At 48.9% G+C, this 18,864-nt stretch overlaps 1 protein-coding gene across 1 annotated transcript in view; it reads left to right on the top strand.

The window, feature by feature from the left end:
- Window positions 1–18,864, top strand: part of Gypc (glycophorin C) — a 39,191-nt gene continuing 20,327 nt past the window's right edge. Inside the window, 1 exon segment of the mRNA NM_001013233.1 lies at window positions 1–252. Coding sequence (NP_001013251.1) covers window positions 213–252 — 40 coding nt within the window. The 5' untranslated portion in view covers window positions 1–212.

Below are 18,864 nucleotides of genomic sequence, written 5' to 3'. Positions count from 1 at the left end.
GGAAACCTCATGGCCAAGTTGTAGAAAAAATAGTTGAAGTGTGCCTATCTTGGAGCGGAGCCCCTCCCTTCTCCAGCCGCGCGGAGTGGGAGCCCTAGGTGCAACCAAGTAGCCGGGTTCACGGTCCAGAAGCTGGTGACCCTTTCCTACCCACCCCACCCCACCCCCGCCTCAGTGCGCCCCACCGCGTTTCCCCCTGCCGCCGCGTGGCCATGAGCAGCCCCGTCAGAACGCCACCTCCTGAGCGCCTGGGTGAGTACCGGGGCTGTCCCGATCCCAGCCAGACGCGGGTCTCGCTGTGGCGCACCGAGCGTGCTGGGTCTGAGCATAGGGGACCACAGGCCTGGTACATTAGTCCGGTAGATGTCCCCCGGTCCAGAGAGGCCACCAGCCCCGCGATGGCGCGCTGTTTCTTTGTGTGGGGCTTGGGAAGGGTCCGGGACCCGAGGGAGGGAGAGGCCGAGCCTTCAGCAACCAGGCACCCCTCCTCCTCGCCAGGCAAGTCGCACGGTCAGGGTCAACTTCGCACTAGGGAGCCCGGGCCAGCGCCAAGAAAACTCCTAGAAACTCCACCAGTTCTTTCTAGCCCACTAGCCCCGGGACAGGCGCAGACCCTGCCGGATCCGCTCTCCTTGACTCTCTGGGAGTATGAAACAACAAACAAACAAGACTGTCTTTTTAAACTCTAACTTCTTGGTGACTGGAGCAGCGAGAGTCTCCGGATGTAGGAAACTTTGATGGGCCTCCCCCACCCTGCTCTCCTCAACTTTAGGGCTTTTGCAATCCAAAGTTTTGTTTCCAAAAGAACACGAATGTTTGTCCGTTTTACTCCTCACCGCAGAGAGGAATTCCTCAGATTCTACATGCCGTTCTTTCTCTAACACAATTACAAGATAATAGAAACTTTTTTTAGTTTTACTTTTAATTTTTTCTTTTTCTTTTTTTTTTTTTTTTTTTTTTTTTTGAGACAGGGTTGTCTGTGAGAGTCAGACTAGTCTGTAGACTGGACCAGGCCATGTCGTCAAAGACGACTTTAAATTTATTTTCCTTCTACCCCCACCGCCAAGGTATTGTGATTATGTGGATGTGGCACCGCAGTTTATGCCATATTAGAGAGGGGACTCCGGGCGCTATGCATATGAGGCAAGCCCACCAACTGGGCTACACCCCCAAGTCTGCCCCTACTCTTTGAGTCCTGCAACCATAGGTGGTGGAACCTCTCTGGACGCCTGTCTGTGTGGCTTGGGAATAGGAACCTTATATTGAGGGCTGTGTGGTCTGTGACTGTGTGCTCCACGCGTGTCCACAGTACATGCTATCCTGTCTGTTTCATGTGTTGGGATCACTTCTAATGCCATCTCTTAGCTCTGGCTTCAGCATCCACAAAGTCAGCATCTTCACGGAGTATTCTCACTTGGGTTCTAAGATCGAGACGCCTATCAATAAACCCTTGAGAGTTGAGGCTGAGACGTACAAGGTCTTCACAAATGTCTACCGCCCGAAGGTGAACTTGACCAGAGCGTTCGGATTGCAGGCCTCACACGCGTTTATTTCCATGTGTGCCTGACTCGAGTTCCTGTGTGTGGGTGCACTGATACCTGCGTGAACACATTCACCTCACTGTGTATGGACGCACAAGCACACGTGTGAACACGTGCGGTCAGGACCAGGAAGTCAGTAGTGCTGTATTCATTTCATCTCTGGCATCAAGGAAGTCCAGGCTGTAGACATTCAGGGTCTGGCAAAGTTCACTTGATTTCCCCCGAACAGTTCTCTGAGATTTCCACTTCAGACCTTGCTCAGCTAATAGGGGCAGACTCTTTTCTGCTGGGGCTGATAGGGTTATAACCTTTACTGACGTAGCTTATCAGATTGCTTTCCCCATTGGATGAGTGGCAAGGTCCCTGCTATGGGAGATGCCTGAGATCCTGTTTCTTGCTGCTAACTCTAAAGGTTGCATCTAGATCCTGTCTCCAGGATAAAGCCATAGTTACTCAGAGCCTCAGAGCAGAGAGAGTTAACTTCCCTGTGTCAGGTCAGCCCCGACCTAGCAGGGTTTAGGGAGTCTGCTAGTCCTGATTGTCACTGTTATTACCAGCAAGTTATGTGGAGGCAGTCTGGTGCCTTGCCCTTGGTTGAAGGGGGTCACAGCTCAGTGTGGAGATGCCAGGTTGGATGGCTTTTTATAGAACTTGCTGTTGCTGGCAGAGGCAGAGAGGGTGACGAGAAGTGCCAAGTGAAATTACATCTCAAGCCTTGTGCAATCCCTCTAGATATTGGGGACATTTTGAGTCTCGTGGGACTGGCACAGTAAGCACACTGGACCTTTCCCAGGGTACCCTTGGTTGGGCAAACATTTTAGAGACTTGCAAAACCCTCTGGGAAGCAGGGAACTATGGGTAAGAAGCATTCTGGGTGTGCAGTGGGAGTGGGTAACTGCTTCCACAGTGAGTGGGGAGAGTTTAGGGAAACCAAGCGGGTTCTCTCTGGGCGGCTGGTGAAGCCATCTTTGTAAGTGGAATGTGGCCTATATGTGATTATAAGTTTTTGGAATAAAATGCCCCATCCCAGGGTTTAATCTATGGGACAAATAATTCACGTGTTTAAAATGTTAAACACTCAGAAACTGTTCTCCTAAAGGTCATGCCAGTTTGTGCGTGCGTGTGTGTGTGTGTGTGTGTGTGTGTGTGTGTGTGTGTGTGTGTGTGCTGTCAGGGCCTCTCGCTGTTCTGGAACTCACTAAGTCGTGAGAACTCGCTCAGCAGACTGACTTGCCTGTGAGGTCCAGGGATCTTCCCATTGCCACTTCCTGGGGCTGGGGTTCAATCTACGAAAGCTGCCACTGCCAGCATTTTCACATGGGTCCTGGAGATCAAATCCTGGTTCTCTCTTGAGTAGCAGGTAGTTTAGGGACTGAGTGATCTCTCCAGTCCGATGCCAGTTTCTAGTCCTGACCACTTACGAGAATAGTGAATCAGACTTGCTTGGTCTCACCACCTTAGCTAAACGGATAGGTTGGAAATGTGGCCACTTCGGAATACGCCTCCTTCAGAATATGCTAGAACAGAGTCTAAGCCTGTTTTATGGCTCTGATAAGACGTGCTGTTACTTTGGAGTGGGTGGGGAGGTGCCTGCCGGAGCTCAGTCTGTCCGTCCATCTCTCTATCTGTCCATGTTGTGTGTCAGACCTGGGCGTTCACTGGCTTTGGGAGGAATCACAATATCTGGGTGTTTCAGCTTTCCCCTCCGTCGGCAGGAAGAGCAACCAACTTTGCAGAATTAACCCGGGGAACAGACGTGACCTGGAGCCATTCCTAGCAATGCTGGTTTTGAAGAAAATAAAAACGGCTGTGGTGCGGGCACCCTCTGCTGTCTCCCAACAGCAGGTGGCTGTTATTCCTTGCTCTTGACAGAGCGACAACAGTATTAGTGCTTTTAGGCCAAGCCCTGGTATGGGCCTTGTCTGGATCACCCCAAGATGCTTGAAGTAGGGGTATTTGGCAGAAGAAGGACTAGAGGGTCAGGGAGGACTGCGAGGCTCGGGCTTCCAACCTACTAAGTACAAAACCAGTTGGGAGACAAGTGCCATCAGACCCCACAGACATCTGAGGTCCACCTGAGTGGGCGTCTGTGCACAAAAAGGCCTGTGGCCAGTGAGCACGTTCAAGGCACCGTGTTCTGCTCACTGCATGAATGGTATCTGAGTAGCCAAACCAGAGCCCTGGGTGACAGCTGCCAGGCATCCCACAGTTCTTCAGTCAGGTCCGTGTTCCCACCACGATCCATGCCCACCTCCTAACACTCGGGCGGCTCCCTTTCCTGTGGGCAGAGCTGCCCCGCTCTGCTTGTACCTTCCCTGATGGCCCTCATGCAGCTGCCCAGGCTGTCTGCCTTTTCAGCTTCAGCCTTCTGAACAACCTTATCCAGCTCCTAGATGTCAGGGCAGTCTCCCCTGCACACATCTGCTTGTCTATCAAGAGCTTGTTTGTATAGTTCAACTCATTAAAAAAAAAAAAAAAAAAAAAAAGCCCTCAGCCTCGGAAGCCAACCACTAGCAAACCTGCACCGGGGAGACTTTGTCATCCCAGTGGGTCCTACTTCTCTGTCCCTTCTCGGGAATCTGACATCCTGGGTAGCTCTGTCCACATCCTCCCCTGGACCTACCTTCTCCTGCTCAGGGCCAGGCACAAAGAATTGTCCAGTGAGCCATTTAGTGACAGGTGATGATTAAACCATGATAAAGCTCAACGGTGGCACCACTTCAAGGCCAAAAGCCCCTCCAGGTGTCTTTGAGAAGTCCACCCCTATAGCTTCTAGGCCAGAACGTGACATATACTGAAAGGCCAATAAATAGAACATTGAAACAGCAGAGACCACGCCAGAGGCAAGGCCTGCAGAGCACACAACAGCGGAATTACACGCTCCCCTCCCCCTCCCCCGCCACCTCTCAGCTTGGCTCGCTGCTTCCTTTTGATCCGTATATAATCTGACCTTCTGGGGGAGTGCCAGCTGCTGCCCTCAGGTTTATAAATTTTAATTTTTGTGCATTCTTCTAAAACAATGTTTTCTGTACAGTCCTTTAGCCATGGTAGAAAGAGACAATGGCCTCTTTCCCGCCTGCTGGCTAGAACCCAGCCCAAGGCTCTGGATTCCATCTTGGGGTAGGTGGGGATTGGACAGGACCTCACAGCAGCTGCTAGAAAGCCCTGTGCAAAGCTGTTTCCATGTCAGGGAGCCCCGAGCTTGGCAAAGGGCCTGCTGTCCCTTTGACCTCTGACCGTAAGGCCCTGCTCTGTTGCCTGATATCCCACACCTTCACCTGCATCACCTCTCATTCATCTCTCTTTCTCGTTCTCTCTCACTGTCTCTATGTGTACATGTCTGTCTCTGTCTGTGTCTCTGTTTCTGTCTCTCTGTGTGTGTATATGTGTCTGTCTCTGCATCTCTGTTTCTGTCTCTCTGTGTGTCTGTCTGTCTGTGTCTCTGCATCTCTGTTTCTGTCTCTCTGTGTCTGTCTGTCTGTGTCTCTGTCTCTGTCTCTCTCCATGTGTGTGTGTGTGTGTCTGTGTCTCTGTTTCTGTCTCTGTGTGTGTGTGTGTCTCTGTCTGTCTCTGCATCTGTTTCTGTCTCTCTCTGTGTGTCTGTCTGTCTGTCTGTCTGTGTCTCTGTCTTTCTCCGTGTGTGTGTGTGTGTGTGTGTGTGTGTGTGTGTGTGTGTACACAGGTACAGATGCCATGAGTACCATGGTGTCAATGTGGAGGACAATGTGGGGTGTTGGACTTCCAACCTTTTTTGACACAGGATTTCTCGTGCGGGCCCAAGAGCTTGCAGGAATCCCGTCTCTGCCTCTATCTCCCCATAGGCTCTGAAGCCTACACTTCTACCTTTCTGGATTTCACATAGCTTCTGGGGATCCAAACTCACGGTGATGTGGTAAACAGTTCACACACTGAACCGGCTCTCCATTGACCCAGAGCTCACAAAAATTAGTCTAGACTGTCTGACCACAGAGTCCTTTTAACCCTGCCTCCCTAGTGCTGGGATTACAAGTACCTGCCACCACATGCATCCTGTTATTTTTCTGTACTTGGGTCAGGACAGTCAAACTGAGGTCCTCGTGCTTAAGGTAAGCTACTGGGCCATCTCCCAAGCTCTCTTCTGTCATTTTTAAAGCACCATGCAGCACACACAGATTTGATCGAAGAGCTGGTGGTGAAGGGGCTGCCTGTAGGAGTGGGTGAGTGAGTGAGTGGGTGAGTGGGTGAGTGGGTGAGTGAGTGAGTGGGTGAGTGAGTGAGTGGGTGAGTGAGTGAGTGAGTGAGTGGGTGGGATTTGGAATCCGGACCTGTTATGAACCAGCAGTGACCTTAGGCAAGTTGTGGGCCTCTTTATGTAGCCGTGGCTGTCCCACAAGGACCTGAATGCAGAGGACCCTGTACTTACTTCCTGCTCTACCACTGCTGTTTTCATTGTGTATTAACAGAGGTCCACATTGTCATGTTGCCTTGAGTCCCAAAATGTTAGAGCTCATCTGTATCCAGGAAGGGTATGTTCTGAGTATCGAATGTCTTCTGTTAGATGGAACGTTTCCTGGACTGGGGTGATAAACTAGTCAGTTAAACACTTGCCCTGAAAGCACAGAAGCCTAAGTTTGATTCCCCAGAATTCATGTAAAAAAAAGAAAAGGAAACAGTAGCACATGGTGGCTTCCATTGGGGAGGTGAGGCAGACAGGTATATGCCCTGTGGCTCACTGGCCAGCCAGCCTAGCCTCCTGGAATGTTCTAGATCAACGAGAATCCCTGTCTCAAAAACAAAGTGGATACAATACTTAAAGCTAACTTGTGGCCTCCATGTGCATGTGTGCACATGTGTACCTGTATCCAGTCACACACACACACACACACACACACACACACACACACACACACACACACACACACTCTTCCCATACTCTGAGGCCAGATCCAAGCTCACGGTTGTTCTGAATGAGTGCCTTCTCTCTTGCCAGCACCCAGCTCAGTCCTTGCTTCCCAGCTGTTCCGTTGAATGTCAGTTTACTGAAAACGAGTCTCCAAGGAAAGAGTACAGACTCTCAGGTCCTGCAGAGTGGGCAGGGAGGACCTCCTCACAGTGTCCTCCCTCTCCCATAGCATGGCACAGTGTTCCCTCTGAGACAGGAGAGCAGCCTCCTTGCGGTGTCCCCCTTCTCCTATAGCACACAGCACAGCACAGCACAGCACAGCACAGCACAGCACAGCACAGCACAGCACAGCACAGCACAGCACACAGCACACAGCACACAGCACACAGCACACAGCACACCGCACACAGCACACAGCACACAGCACAGCGCTCCCTCCAAGCCAGAAGAGCAGCCTCCAGCTCCTTCATGTTTACATCAGTCAGTTCTGTGGGGAGAAACCGTTATTCCTTAGGAGACCACCCCAAGCCCAGACCGGACTGTGAGCGACTGTTGCCTCTAGTATTCAGGGTGTCCCCTAGCCAGTGCACAGTGAAGGCTCAGCCCGCCCCTGACCTGGGCCCTTGCCCTTCAGTGTCTTCTCAATCAGCATTTCTTTATTCTCTGTTCCTCTGTGCTCTGCTCTGAGCACTCCACAGCAATGGCCCAGGCTTTGGCTTCTTTCTCAAGAGGCAGGCCTCTTCCTCCTCCTCCCTCCTCCCCTTCTGCCTCCTCTTCTTCCTCCTCTGCCCTTCTTCCTTCCTCCTCCCTCTCCTTTTGGGAATATCTTTTTTTCTCTTCCTAAAGAATGCCTCCTTTTCTTTCTCCTCTCCCCTCCCCCACCCCACTTACCCCTCCTACTCGCCCCCCATTCCCTTTCTTCTCCTCTTGCTGCCCACGAAGCAGGCTCCTGAGAGGTCCTGAGGGGAGCCAGACCCTTGCTTTATTGGATCTTGCCCTGGCCGGGTGGGGAGGGGGGGCGGGGCTGAGATGTTCTCCAAATGGCACTCCTTCCATTTCTGAAGAACCTCTCATTTTAGGAAAATGAATCTCAGGAATGCCTGAAAGCTCTTTTTTTCCCCCTTGTCAGTTTCTCTCGCTTTCTTAAAGCTGTACCTCTCTTGGCACTTCCTCCTCCTCCTCTCCCTGTAACTGCATGTAGGCTGCATGACTCAAAGCAGAGAAGAGACACCCCTGTTAGCTGCAGTTATCTCATTTCACCCTAGCAGCCCCAGGGGAGGTATTTTTATCTCCCTTTTGCACGTGATGACACTGAAGCCAGCGAGGTGACAGGGGACTTTGCAGGCAGTCTTTCCTGCCCTCTCCTCCTTTCCTGTCTCCTCACCCACTTTACCGAGAGTGTGGATGAGGGCTTCAGCCAGGCCCTCCCACCCCAGGACACAGGATTTGGAGTTCACAGTACTGCTAGGGTAGAGGATCACAAACCCAGAAGGAAGAAAATGATTCATTAGGACAAACAGTGCATTTGTCTTTACAGCTATAAAATATAATATTGGACAGAAAGAAGGTATCCCCAAGAATTGTGTCTCAATGGTAGGCACCTGTGGCCCAAAGTCCGAGTGGGCTATCTATAGATACCTAGGTATCAGTCTTTCTATCTGTTTGTCTCTGTTTCTCTGTCTGCCTGCCCTTATTATACCTACCTCTTGCCCCTACTTTTATTGATTTCTTTTGTAAAGATTTTATTTGTTACTGTTGAATGGAGGGGCCATGCTACAGCATACATGCAGAAGTCAGGGAACAATGTTTGGAGGTCGGGGGACAGCTCTCAAGAGTCGGTTCTGTCCTTCACACTGAGGCATGGGCATCTCTTATTTCTGCTGCGCTGTGTATATTTCAGGCTGGCTGGTCCACAGGCCTCCCAGGCAGCGGCCACTCTCCCTCCTCTTTCACTGTAAGAGTGTTTAAATTACAGATATGAGCCACCATGCTCTTTTGGTGGGTTCCACTGACCTAACCTTTCTTCATTAAGCTAATACTACAAACACATTTACCCACAAAGCCATCTCATGAGCCCTTCTTTGGCTTGTTAAACCATGAGACTGGGTTACTCTCTTCACTTAAAAGTTTGAGACTTGTGGCTCATTATTCCAGAATCAATGGTATTTATTGTAGGTCAGTGGTTGAAAGAGGATCCTCTGTAGGGAAGACAGAGACACTCAAGCAGCACCTAAAGGTGGTTAAGAGGGAGTTAGGCAGAAAGAACTAGCAGACAGTCCTGGTGGACGGTCTAGGACAGTGGTTCTCAACCTTCCTAATGCTGTGACCCTTTAATACATTTAGTCATGTTGTAGTGATCCCAACCATAAAATAATTTCATCGCTACCTCATAACTTTTTTGCTACTGTTATGAATCATAATGTAAGTTTCTGATATGTAGATATCTGATATGTGACCCCGGGAGGGTCTCGACCAATGGGTAGAGAACCGCTGGTCTTGGGTTTACACTGATCACTTGTATTTGGTGTGTACATAGTCTAGTGTGTTGGCTACTTTTCCTATTACTCTGATCGTTCCAGACAAGAAGCCACTTAAGGAAGGAAGAATGTGTTTCGACTCACAGTTCAAGGTGATTTAATCTGTCACAGTTGAGGAGGCAGGAGGAGACTAGTCACATTGTTACTGTAGTCAGGAAGCAGATGTAGCCGGGAAGCAGATGAGCACAAACAGGAAGTGGGGAGGGGCTATCAACCCCAAGGCAGTCCTTGAGTCACCTAGTTCTTTCAAGGGTCCCCATCCTTCTAAAACAGGACCAGTGAGGGACCAAGAGTTTTCAAACACACAAGCCGTGGGGGAACATTCACATTTTAATCACCACAATCAGAGATGGGCAAAGCCCAAAGCCAGGACCTTAGCCCAGACATACAAAGGAAAGCAGCATGTGGCACTGGGCCATACAAGGCCCACACCGTCCAATTCAGGGCCACACACACATGCAGTCTTTCACTCAACCACAATGCCCTCCACGTAGACTCTCAATTCCAGGTCATAAAAATGGCACTAGGAGTTCAAAAGGCCACATCCACCACCCCAAGCCCTATCCCCACCACCCCTATCCCTGAGGATTATCAATGCCCCAGCCCTGATGCCAGATGTGTCTTCTCTCCCCCAGGACTTGGTCAGCTGCCAGACTGGGGCTTTCTGCTTAACCCCAGTAAGACCCAAAGTTATTCCCACATCCCCAGAAGGAAAGGCCTTTATTTTTTCATCTTCTTTCTTTCCTTTTTTGACGGGGGTGTGAGTGTTTATGTATTCACAGGGGCAGGGGCATGTGTGTATATGCATGTGCACATGGAGGCCAGAGGTCAGTTTTCTGTTCTCCTCAGTCACTTCGCACTTTAGTTTTTGAGATAACCTCTCACTGAACTTAGACTCTGATTTGGCTAGACTAGCTTGCTGCAATCCCTGGAGATCCCCATACGTGCATACTGGCAGGCACTGGGAGTGTACATGTGCACCACCACCACTTCCTTTTTATGTGGGTTCTAGGGACCAATCCAAAGACCTTATATTTGGGGGGCAAGCACATCACCAGCCCAGCTATCTCCTGAGACTTTTTCCTTTTCATGTCACTGTGAGTTTGTGCACGTTAGGTACATGCTGGACCCGCTGCCTTCTTTTGCCTCTTTTAAATTTTAAGGCAAGGTCTCAACAAGTCATCCAGTCAGGGTTTGAACTTGAGACTCTTCTGTCTCAACCTACCAGGTAGCTGAGCCAAGAGGCCTGTGCTACCAGTCGCAGTACAAAAAAAGCCTCAAACCTTCAGCCTACCCCTGGTGCCTGCAATTCCTCACCCACCCTGGCTTGCCCATCTGTGACAGCAGCTGTCAATGCTGTCTGCAGACAGATATATAATGGCAGTTTGTGGTTGTGTGGGTCCTATCTGTGAGTCCACCCCCCTGTTCCCCAAAGGAGAAACAGTAGGCAGATGCTTGCTAGAGTGATGCCCTCTGTGGGTTCCGGGAACGCCTCCACCCCGGAGCTGCTGCTATGTGTGAGGCTCTGTACGTGTGTGGCTGTGTGTGAGAGCTTGCTGTGTAAGTCACAGGACAGCCTCGGATAGCAGTCCTCACCGTGTTAGACTTAAGGTCCCTTGTTTTCCATCACAGTGCGTGCCACGATAGCTGGTCCCCAGGCTTCCAGGAACTCTTCTGTCTCTACCTTTCTTCTCAGAAGTCTTGGGATTACAGACGTGTCACCACACATGTATATGTGTGCACATATGTATTATGTATATGCGGGGGATTTAAACTCAGGTTCTCACCCTTACGCAGCAAGCACTTTGCTTATTAAACCATCTCCCAGGCTGTGAACAGTGGCTTTAATCCAGTGAGTCTTGTCTGTGAGAGAACTGTAGGAGACATAGGGCACATGGATACTGTTGACTGGAAGTCAAGACCTAAAAGCATGAGAGAACCAAAGAGGTCTGTATCACATAAGAACACCTAGTCCAGCCTCACCTATTTCAGAATCATCTAACAGAGCTGGAATCCTTGCCACGTATCCCTGCATTTTCAAAGGAAGTGGCTTCCCTCCTGAGGTCCCTACCCTAAGTCACGCTTACAAAAATGATGGTATTAACTCAAATCTCCACTGCAGTTATTTTCAGCTTTAATTAATTTTCTAGCACCAACAAGTCTAAAAAAATGCCTATGTTGAAATACAAAAATACGAAAAAGACAGAATCTCCACGTGAGCCAGCTGAATAGGAAGTGAGAGGCCAAGGAGCCACGCTGCCTTGGAACCCTTGTGATGTCTATCTTGAGGCAGATGTAAAACGTGTGGCCCAGTGGCTCTCAGAGCCAGCGCAGTGAGCCACTATTGGCTTTGGTCTCCATGAAGATGCCATGGCCTTGGATCTCAGCAGACCTATCTGGATGACTAATTTCTATCCCATGACCTTGTAAAATCTCATTGTGGTTCATTGTTCATCTCTGTCCAGACCTAGTTTGCCATTTTGCCAATTAATCCCAGGGAAAAAAAACCTGTTTGTTTGTTTGTTTGTTTGTTTGTTTGTGATTATGTTTTTTTCAAGACAGGGTTTCTCTGTGTAGCCCAAGCTGTACTAGAACTTGATTTTTCACAAGCCAGCCTTGAATTCGGAGTTCTTTTGTTTGCCTCTGTCTCACTAGATTTGGAAGAAAGGGTGCCACCACCCTCTGGCTTATGAAGAAAATTCTTAACCTCACCTCAGCAATGCCAGGTGGATACCATAAAGAAAAACTGGGAATCATGGGGCTAGCGAGATTGTTCAGTGGTCAAGGGCAATCATGAGAATCAGACCCCAAAACCCACATCAGGTGGACAATAACTCCAGCTCCAGAAGATCTGAAACCCCCTTCAGACCTCTGCAGGTACCTGCACACCCATGAGCACAGACAAACACGCATTCACATACACACATTAATTCAATAATGTTCTAATTTAGAAAAATAAAGAAAACCTGGAAAGTTGAAAGAGAAGCTGGATAGAAAGTTCTAGGATGGAAACGGTTTATCCACAGATGTTGGTGGACTAGCTCATGCACCCATGCTTGATAATATGCAGAGTTATGGTGGGCCACCTTGTCATGGCTCTCCAGTCTGAGAAATGAAGGTAATGAGTATCCCCACACACAGAGTGGGTACAGGTCATGACTGGAATGCACTGTGCCCAGTTCTGGTGAAGGGTATTCTGTTGCACAGACTCAGCTTTGGGATCCAGTTGCCTAATGTCCTCTTAATGCCTGAGTTACTATCTAAACAGGCATGTGAATATTTAAAGAATAGCTTCAAGAAATGTGGATTCAGCCTGCCCTCAACCGCTCTTTAGCTAATGCTAAGTTACACTGAATTTCTACTTAACATGATATAGTTTTACCTAGTTGAATCAAAACTGTGTATCTAGGCTGGGCTATAGATTGCTAGGGAAAGCACTTGCTATGCAACCAGAAGTTTAATCCCTAGAAAAGCACAGCAGGGTGGTACAGATTTGTAGCCCCTGTGCAGGGGATGGGATGTAGAGACTAGAGGTTCTATGGGGCTTGCTAACCAGCTAGCCTTACATTCTTGAGATCAGAGCCCCAGGCCAGGGGGACCCTATCTCAAATAACAAGATGAACAACACCTGAGAAAGAGCTTCCAAGGTTCACCTCTAGCCTGAACATACACCCTAACATATGCACACAGCTACACACATGTGCATGAACACACACACACACACACACACACACACACACACACACACACACACACACACAAATCACCCTGTGTTTGAAGAAGGAAAGTATCTGTGTTTCTCTGTTAGTTGATGACATAACTTAGAGAATGAGTTAAGTCAGGCTGAATTGGAAGGATACCAAAGGAAAAGTAAGGATTGGTGTGCAGAAGTCCTTGCACTATGCAGAAGTGGCCTGGCTTCCAGAAGACACAAGGCCATGCCCATGTTCCTATGTTTACATGGGTGGGTGAGGTATGTGAAGCCCTGTCATGGAGCACAGAACTTCCCTGTGAGTGTGTGTGAGTTTTGGGGGTGGGGTGGCTATGGTCTGAACTCGATTAGCACAGCTCCCTCAGTGTCCCCTCCATAACACCAGCCCTCATGGGCACAGGAAATGAGGAGTTTTAGAAAAAGAGTTTTCATTCACAAGATTAAAAGAAAGTTCCTTCACATAAACTAAGTACGTTTCTTTGTGCCAAGCTTTGGCAATTACCCTTGGGTCGTTTCCTACGTAAGAATCCCAGATCCTTTAGAGTCGGCTCAAAACAACCCTATTTATAAACATTTGAGTGAAATGATGCTTGTTGCCCACAGAGAAAACAGACAATGCTGAAGGAAGGGAGGTGCATAGTTGAGGATGCTGCAGTCAAACACGGTGATCTTAAAACATGCAGATGCCCTGAGAATCCGTTTCCAGCCCATGAGCTCTGTTATACCAGAGTCTATTACTTCCTTGGAGCTGGCTAACGGTCGTCATTCCCTCTGTACACAGGCTGGTCTTCCCTGCCCCCTTCTGTCATTTCTCCTCTGTAAACAGCAGGCTACCTAGCATAAGCCACTGCCTGGTTTCTTCTGGTTCATCTTTTTGGGTTTTTGGTTTTGCATTTTTTAATGTATGCGTGTGGGCAGATTGGTGTGTTTGTACCTGTGTGAGAGTGCATGTGTGTGCACGTGCATGGAAAGACCAGAAAACAATCTTGGGTTTCACTAACTCTCTCCTTGACCCAGCTCTCACCTATTAGCTGGTTGGCTGGCTGGCCAGAGAGCCCCGAGATTCTGCCCACCCATACCCCCCCCCCTTTTTTTGCTCTGGGATCACAAGCATGTGCTATCATTTTTGCATGGGTTCTAGGGTTAACCTCAGGTCCTTGTGTGAGCAACGTGAGCTGTTACCGCCTGAGACATCCTCCGTCCTAGCCGTGCAGCCTGTTTTTGTGAGGTGGATTTAGAACACAGCCGCACTGTTTCACTGTGGTGGCTGAACCGTTGCCACAGACTGACCTAGCCTAAACTATTTATTCTCCAGCTCTGCAGGAAAAAAAATCTGCCAACTCCTCTCTTAAACAGACTGACTGACATAATGTCCAAGTTCAGACCCAGCCCAGCCCATTACAGCTGTCTAAAGAGACCAGCTTCTGGGCTGGGTACCTGTGGAGAGGAAGGAGCTCTACAGCTGAGGTCAGGGTACAAGTAGCAGCGTGAAGCTGCCCAGGCCACATCTGGCTAATAACTTGTCCCCAAAAGCACAATGGTGCCCATTCCTCATCTTCATTGCCCTGGTTGCCAGCTTAGGGCCTTCTTATGGCTGATCCTGGCCATCCCATCACCCCCTGCGCCAAATTGGCACCCCAGGCTCTGCCATTGTCCTTCAGAGAAGCCTCCGCTCACCTAAGCAGGTTCCGGAGGGAATGTGGAGCAGGCATATGGAGTGTCCGACAGGCTCCCCCTGACCTTAAAGCTGGGGCTCCACCATCCCTCTCCCATATTCATAAAATACTATGTGGCACCCCAATATGGGCAAACTCTTCACATGGGATGGGCCAGACTAGGTTTATATCATACTGAAGGTATGCCCACTTGGGAAATTGAGACTCTAGGGTTAAGTGTACCTGTATCTGCCAATTATGATGTCTCCCAAGCACAGTAGGTTTCTCGCTGACCCTGAACTGGGCTTGTCTTACCTGTGACACAGTGTATCATCACTGATGTAACAAGTGTCACAAGAAGTTTTTCATGCATAGAGACAAGACAGCTGTCTGAATTCTGACTCTCAAGAGTAGAGGGGAGTGAAGCTTTGGGACCGAGAAAGGTGTGGGGATGGGCCACTGGAGGTTAGGAAGTCATGTGTCATGAAACTTCATCTACAAGGACCACCCTGACCCACACACTGGAGGTGTTCCCTGTACATCTGAATGTGTGCGTAGGTGCACTTGTATGTCAGTGTGTGCACCTGTGCATTCCGTAGGCTAGAAAAAGCGACAGGTACCTGTTCTATCACTCTCTGCCTTAATTCCTTTGAGATGGGGTCTGTCACTAAGCCTGGAGTTACACTGGAGGACAGCCATGTAACTGAGGGTACAGCTACAGAAGCAGCCAGACTTTGCTCTTAACAGATCCTAGCATGTAACTCCAGGTCTTCATTCTTACATAGTAAGCACTCTTACACTGATCCATCTCCCCAGCTCCTGGAGTGGATGGTTTTATTTTATTTTTGTTGTTGTTGTGGTGGTGGTGGTGGTTGTTGTTTTTTGTTTTTTTCCGGAGCTGAGGACCAAACCCAGGGCCTTGCGCTTGCTAGGCAAGCGCTCTACCACTGAGCTAAATCCTCAACCCCAAGTAGATGGTTTTAAAGTCACACAAGGGAGGGTGAGATGACGCTGTTGGTAAATGCACTTACCACAAAGTAAAGCTCGACAGCAGGAGTTCAATCCCTGAGACCCATGTGGTAGAGGAAGAGGACAGACAACTCTCACCCATTTTCTCCTGACTTCCACATGTGATCCACAGCATGTGCATACCTGTGCGCACATGCACGTAAGAATGCATGCATATGCACACATGTACACACACAAAAATGCCTACATACATACATAATCAAAAATTTTAGAGTCACCTAAGAGCAGTAGACTGTAGCAAGAGAGATGTCTTATGGATAAAGAGCAGGTAATCTATTCAGGTTTGCCCTCAGTTTCCCTTTTTGCCTCTTCAACCAGTGTCAGTAAGCCCATGGCCCAGAAATTATATATTGAATACCAGCTATGTGCCAGGCCCCAAAGACGTGACAATGAGGATGACCACTTGACCAGCAGTGATCCGCAAGAAGAGTTCATGTTCTAGTGAGAGTGGACAGACATACAGAAGAAGGCTAAATCCATTGGATAGTGTTAAGGATTAGGGAGAATATTCCATCCGAAGAGATGAGGAAGGTGGAAGAGAGAAGGGCCGTGTGTGTGTGCGTGCGTGTGTGTTTGTGTGTGTGTGTGTGTGTGCGTGCACGTGTGTGTGTACACACGCATGAGTTCGTGTTGGTCTGTGTTTGTCCATGTGTCTGTGTCTGTGTGCCTGTATGTATCTGTGTGTGTCTCTATGTGAATGTGTGTATATACATGTGCATGCATGTTCATATATGAAGATGCAAATGTGGGAGTATGTATGCACGCATGTATATGCACATGCTTGTGGAGGTCTTGGATAATCTCAGTTACCCTACCTGACCAGGGAGCCCTAGGATCCATTCATTTCCTCCCCAAGCATTGAGATTACAGAAACACCACCCTACTCTTCTTTAAAGTGAGTTCCAAGGATCCGACTCAGATACTCATCTTGGAAGGCAGGCAGTCTACCAACTGAGCCATCTTCCCAGCCCGAGGGCGTGCCATTTTATAGAGTATAGCCAGGGGATACGGGCAGGTGATGTTTGAGAAAGATCTGGGAGAAGCAGAAGAGAACTGGGTCTCTGAGAGGCATAGCATGCCCTGTGCACAGCTCGGCACACTGCCACAGTGCAGCCACAGGGCAGTGAGACACCTGATCAGAGGCTAAATCCAAACTTGTGAACCGAAAAACCCTCTCCTCTTCATGAACCTGTGGTAGGAAGGTACAATGGGAGAAGCATAGAGTAACTGGACAGGGCCACAGTGAGCGGTGAAAAGCAGACCTAAGACAAGGAAAGTAACTCGCTCACGGTTGAGACCACAGTCTGTCATCTTTCCTTTGGGTCATCGTGTACTTTAGGTGACTTCATATCAAGGAGCAAATAGTTTCATGTAAGCACTACATACATATCACCATTGTACATATTTGTGCACGCATATATACATACACACTCGCGGGCTAAGGGACCCAGATGGCTCCACCACCTGCAGGGCTTGGCCTCTTGGATGGCGTGTCCAGCCTGTGCTCTGCTTCAGACCCTAAGCAGTTCTGAATTCTAGTTACTTCTCGGGTAGGGATGCCGATGGCATCTTGTCACTTTGTCATAAAAGGATATGGAGTGATCTATACCTTCCTGAAAAGTGTATTGGATCGTGTATGTCAGCCAGGTAGAGAGTAGCTGAAGGAAGAGACAGCACCCACCCGTGTGTATGAGTGTGAGGGCTTATATTTCTTCAGAGAGCCTTTTCCCTCTCTCTGTATGCTGATAGAAGTGGCCTCTCCACCCAGGTCTGCCCTCTGATAAGCCTGAAACAGTAGCTCAGTCTCTTATCAAGCAGCTGCAGCGGGATATGGAGACTCTGCACTGTGCAGTTGGTGCTGATAAAGTGGGCCTGGGCCAGACACTCGGCAGCTGCTGTCTTGGACCTGTCCCTAGAGCCACAGTTCTCAGAAATAGGAGACTGAGACCCAGGAAATCTCATTCATTTCCTGCATCCCACAGTAGGTCAAGCTGATAACAGCCTTGGCAACAGAGCATGCGCAGGAACATGTAGGAGTGTAAGAGTAGGAAGATGGCTTCAGTTGGTAGACTGCCTGCCTTCCAAGATGAGGATCTGAGTCGGATCCTTGGAACTCACTTTGCTAGGAGCCTTGGTGGAGCAGAGCTACTGAGGGGCCTTGGGGAGCTAGTGGGGCATTGCAGATGGAGACCCACTGGGATCATGGGGTTGTGAAGTGTGAAATGTCATAGGATTTTGTGAGTCTGACACTACTGTCCTCTTTTAATGCTGAGACTTTGAGATTCCTGAAGAGGTGTCAATGTATTTCTCCTAAGGTATAGTTAGATTAGAAGCCATGTTGGCTGGCCCTCAGGCTGCCTTCTCCTCTCCTAGAGGACCTATTAGACTTCCATATGCTCATGCATGCATGCACGCGCACGCACGTGCACACACACATACACACACACACACAGTACACACACACCACACCACACACACACAGTACACACACACCCCACACACACCACACACACAGTACATACACACCACATACACACACACAGTACACACACACCACATACACACACACACAGTACACACACACCACATACACCACATACACACACACAGTACACACACACCACACACACACCACATACACACACACACCACACACACCACACACCCCACACACACCACACACCACACACACACACACACACACACACACACACACACACACACACACCCTGCTTGACAGCATCATACTCTACCTTTAAATTCCTTTAGCTTCCAAGCTTCTCTGACTTTGCCCTTCTAGGGATTTCAGATGAACATCTGTGGGTCCCAGTGTTTGGGGTGCACTTACACTAAAACACTCTTGTTGTTTATTTTAGAATGAAGCTTATCAGAAATCTTGCAGTTTTAGTCGGCAATCCTAATAGAATGGGACCTAGACAGTGGTGTTTTATTTTGTTTTTATCGTGGTGGTGCCAGAGATAGAACTTAGAACCTCGCACTTGCCAAACACATGCTCTGCCACTAAGCTCCACACTCAGCCTAACGGGGGTTTTCGAAAGAGTTCTAGGTGAAGTGTATGTGGCCAGAGTTGAGAGCCAGGACTGAGCGGTCGCCCCTCTGAGTGTGTCCTCCCTCAATAGCAGGCCAGGTCACCAGGCAGACCCAGAACTCCAAAGCCAGTCTCCGGGAAGTGTTCCTTACTCGTCTGTTGGTCCATATCAGGGATGCCTCCCATGACACTCAGCACCATCTCTTTTTCTATATTTGGTGCTAGCGATGGAGCCCAGGGCCTCACATATGCTTAGCCAAAGCTCGCTCTTACTTACATTCCCAAGTAAAATATATATTTTATGTAAATTTGAACGTGTGTAATGCATCTTTATTTTTAATTGTTGAAGTGATTATTGTGATTTAATAATTCCATTTACAGAAATATAGACTAAGTTATTCATAACCCTCTTGCCTTTCCCTACTCATGGCCAGTCCCTTCGTTAACTTTTAATCACAG

Source organism: Rattus norvegicus, chromosome 18, assembly GCF_021556685.1.
Source record: "Rattus norvegicus strain SHRSP/BbbUtx chromosome 18, alternate assembly SHRSP_T2T, whole genome shotgun sequence".
NCBI lineage: Eukaryota > Metazoa > Chordata > Mammalia > Rodentia > Muridae > Rattus > Rattus norvegicus.
This window is presented reverse-complemented; position numbering and strand designations above follow the sequence as displayed.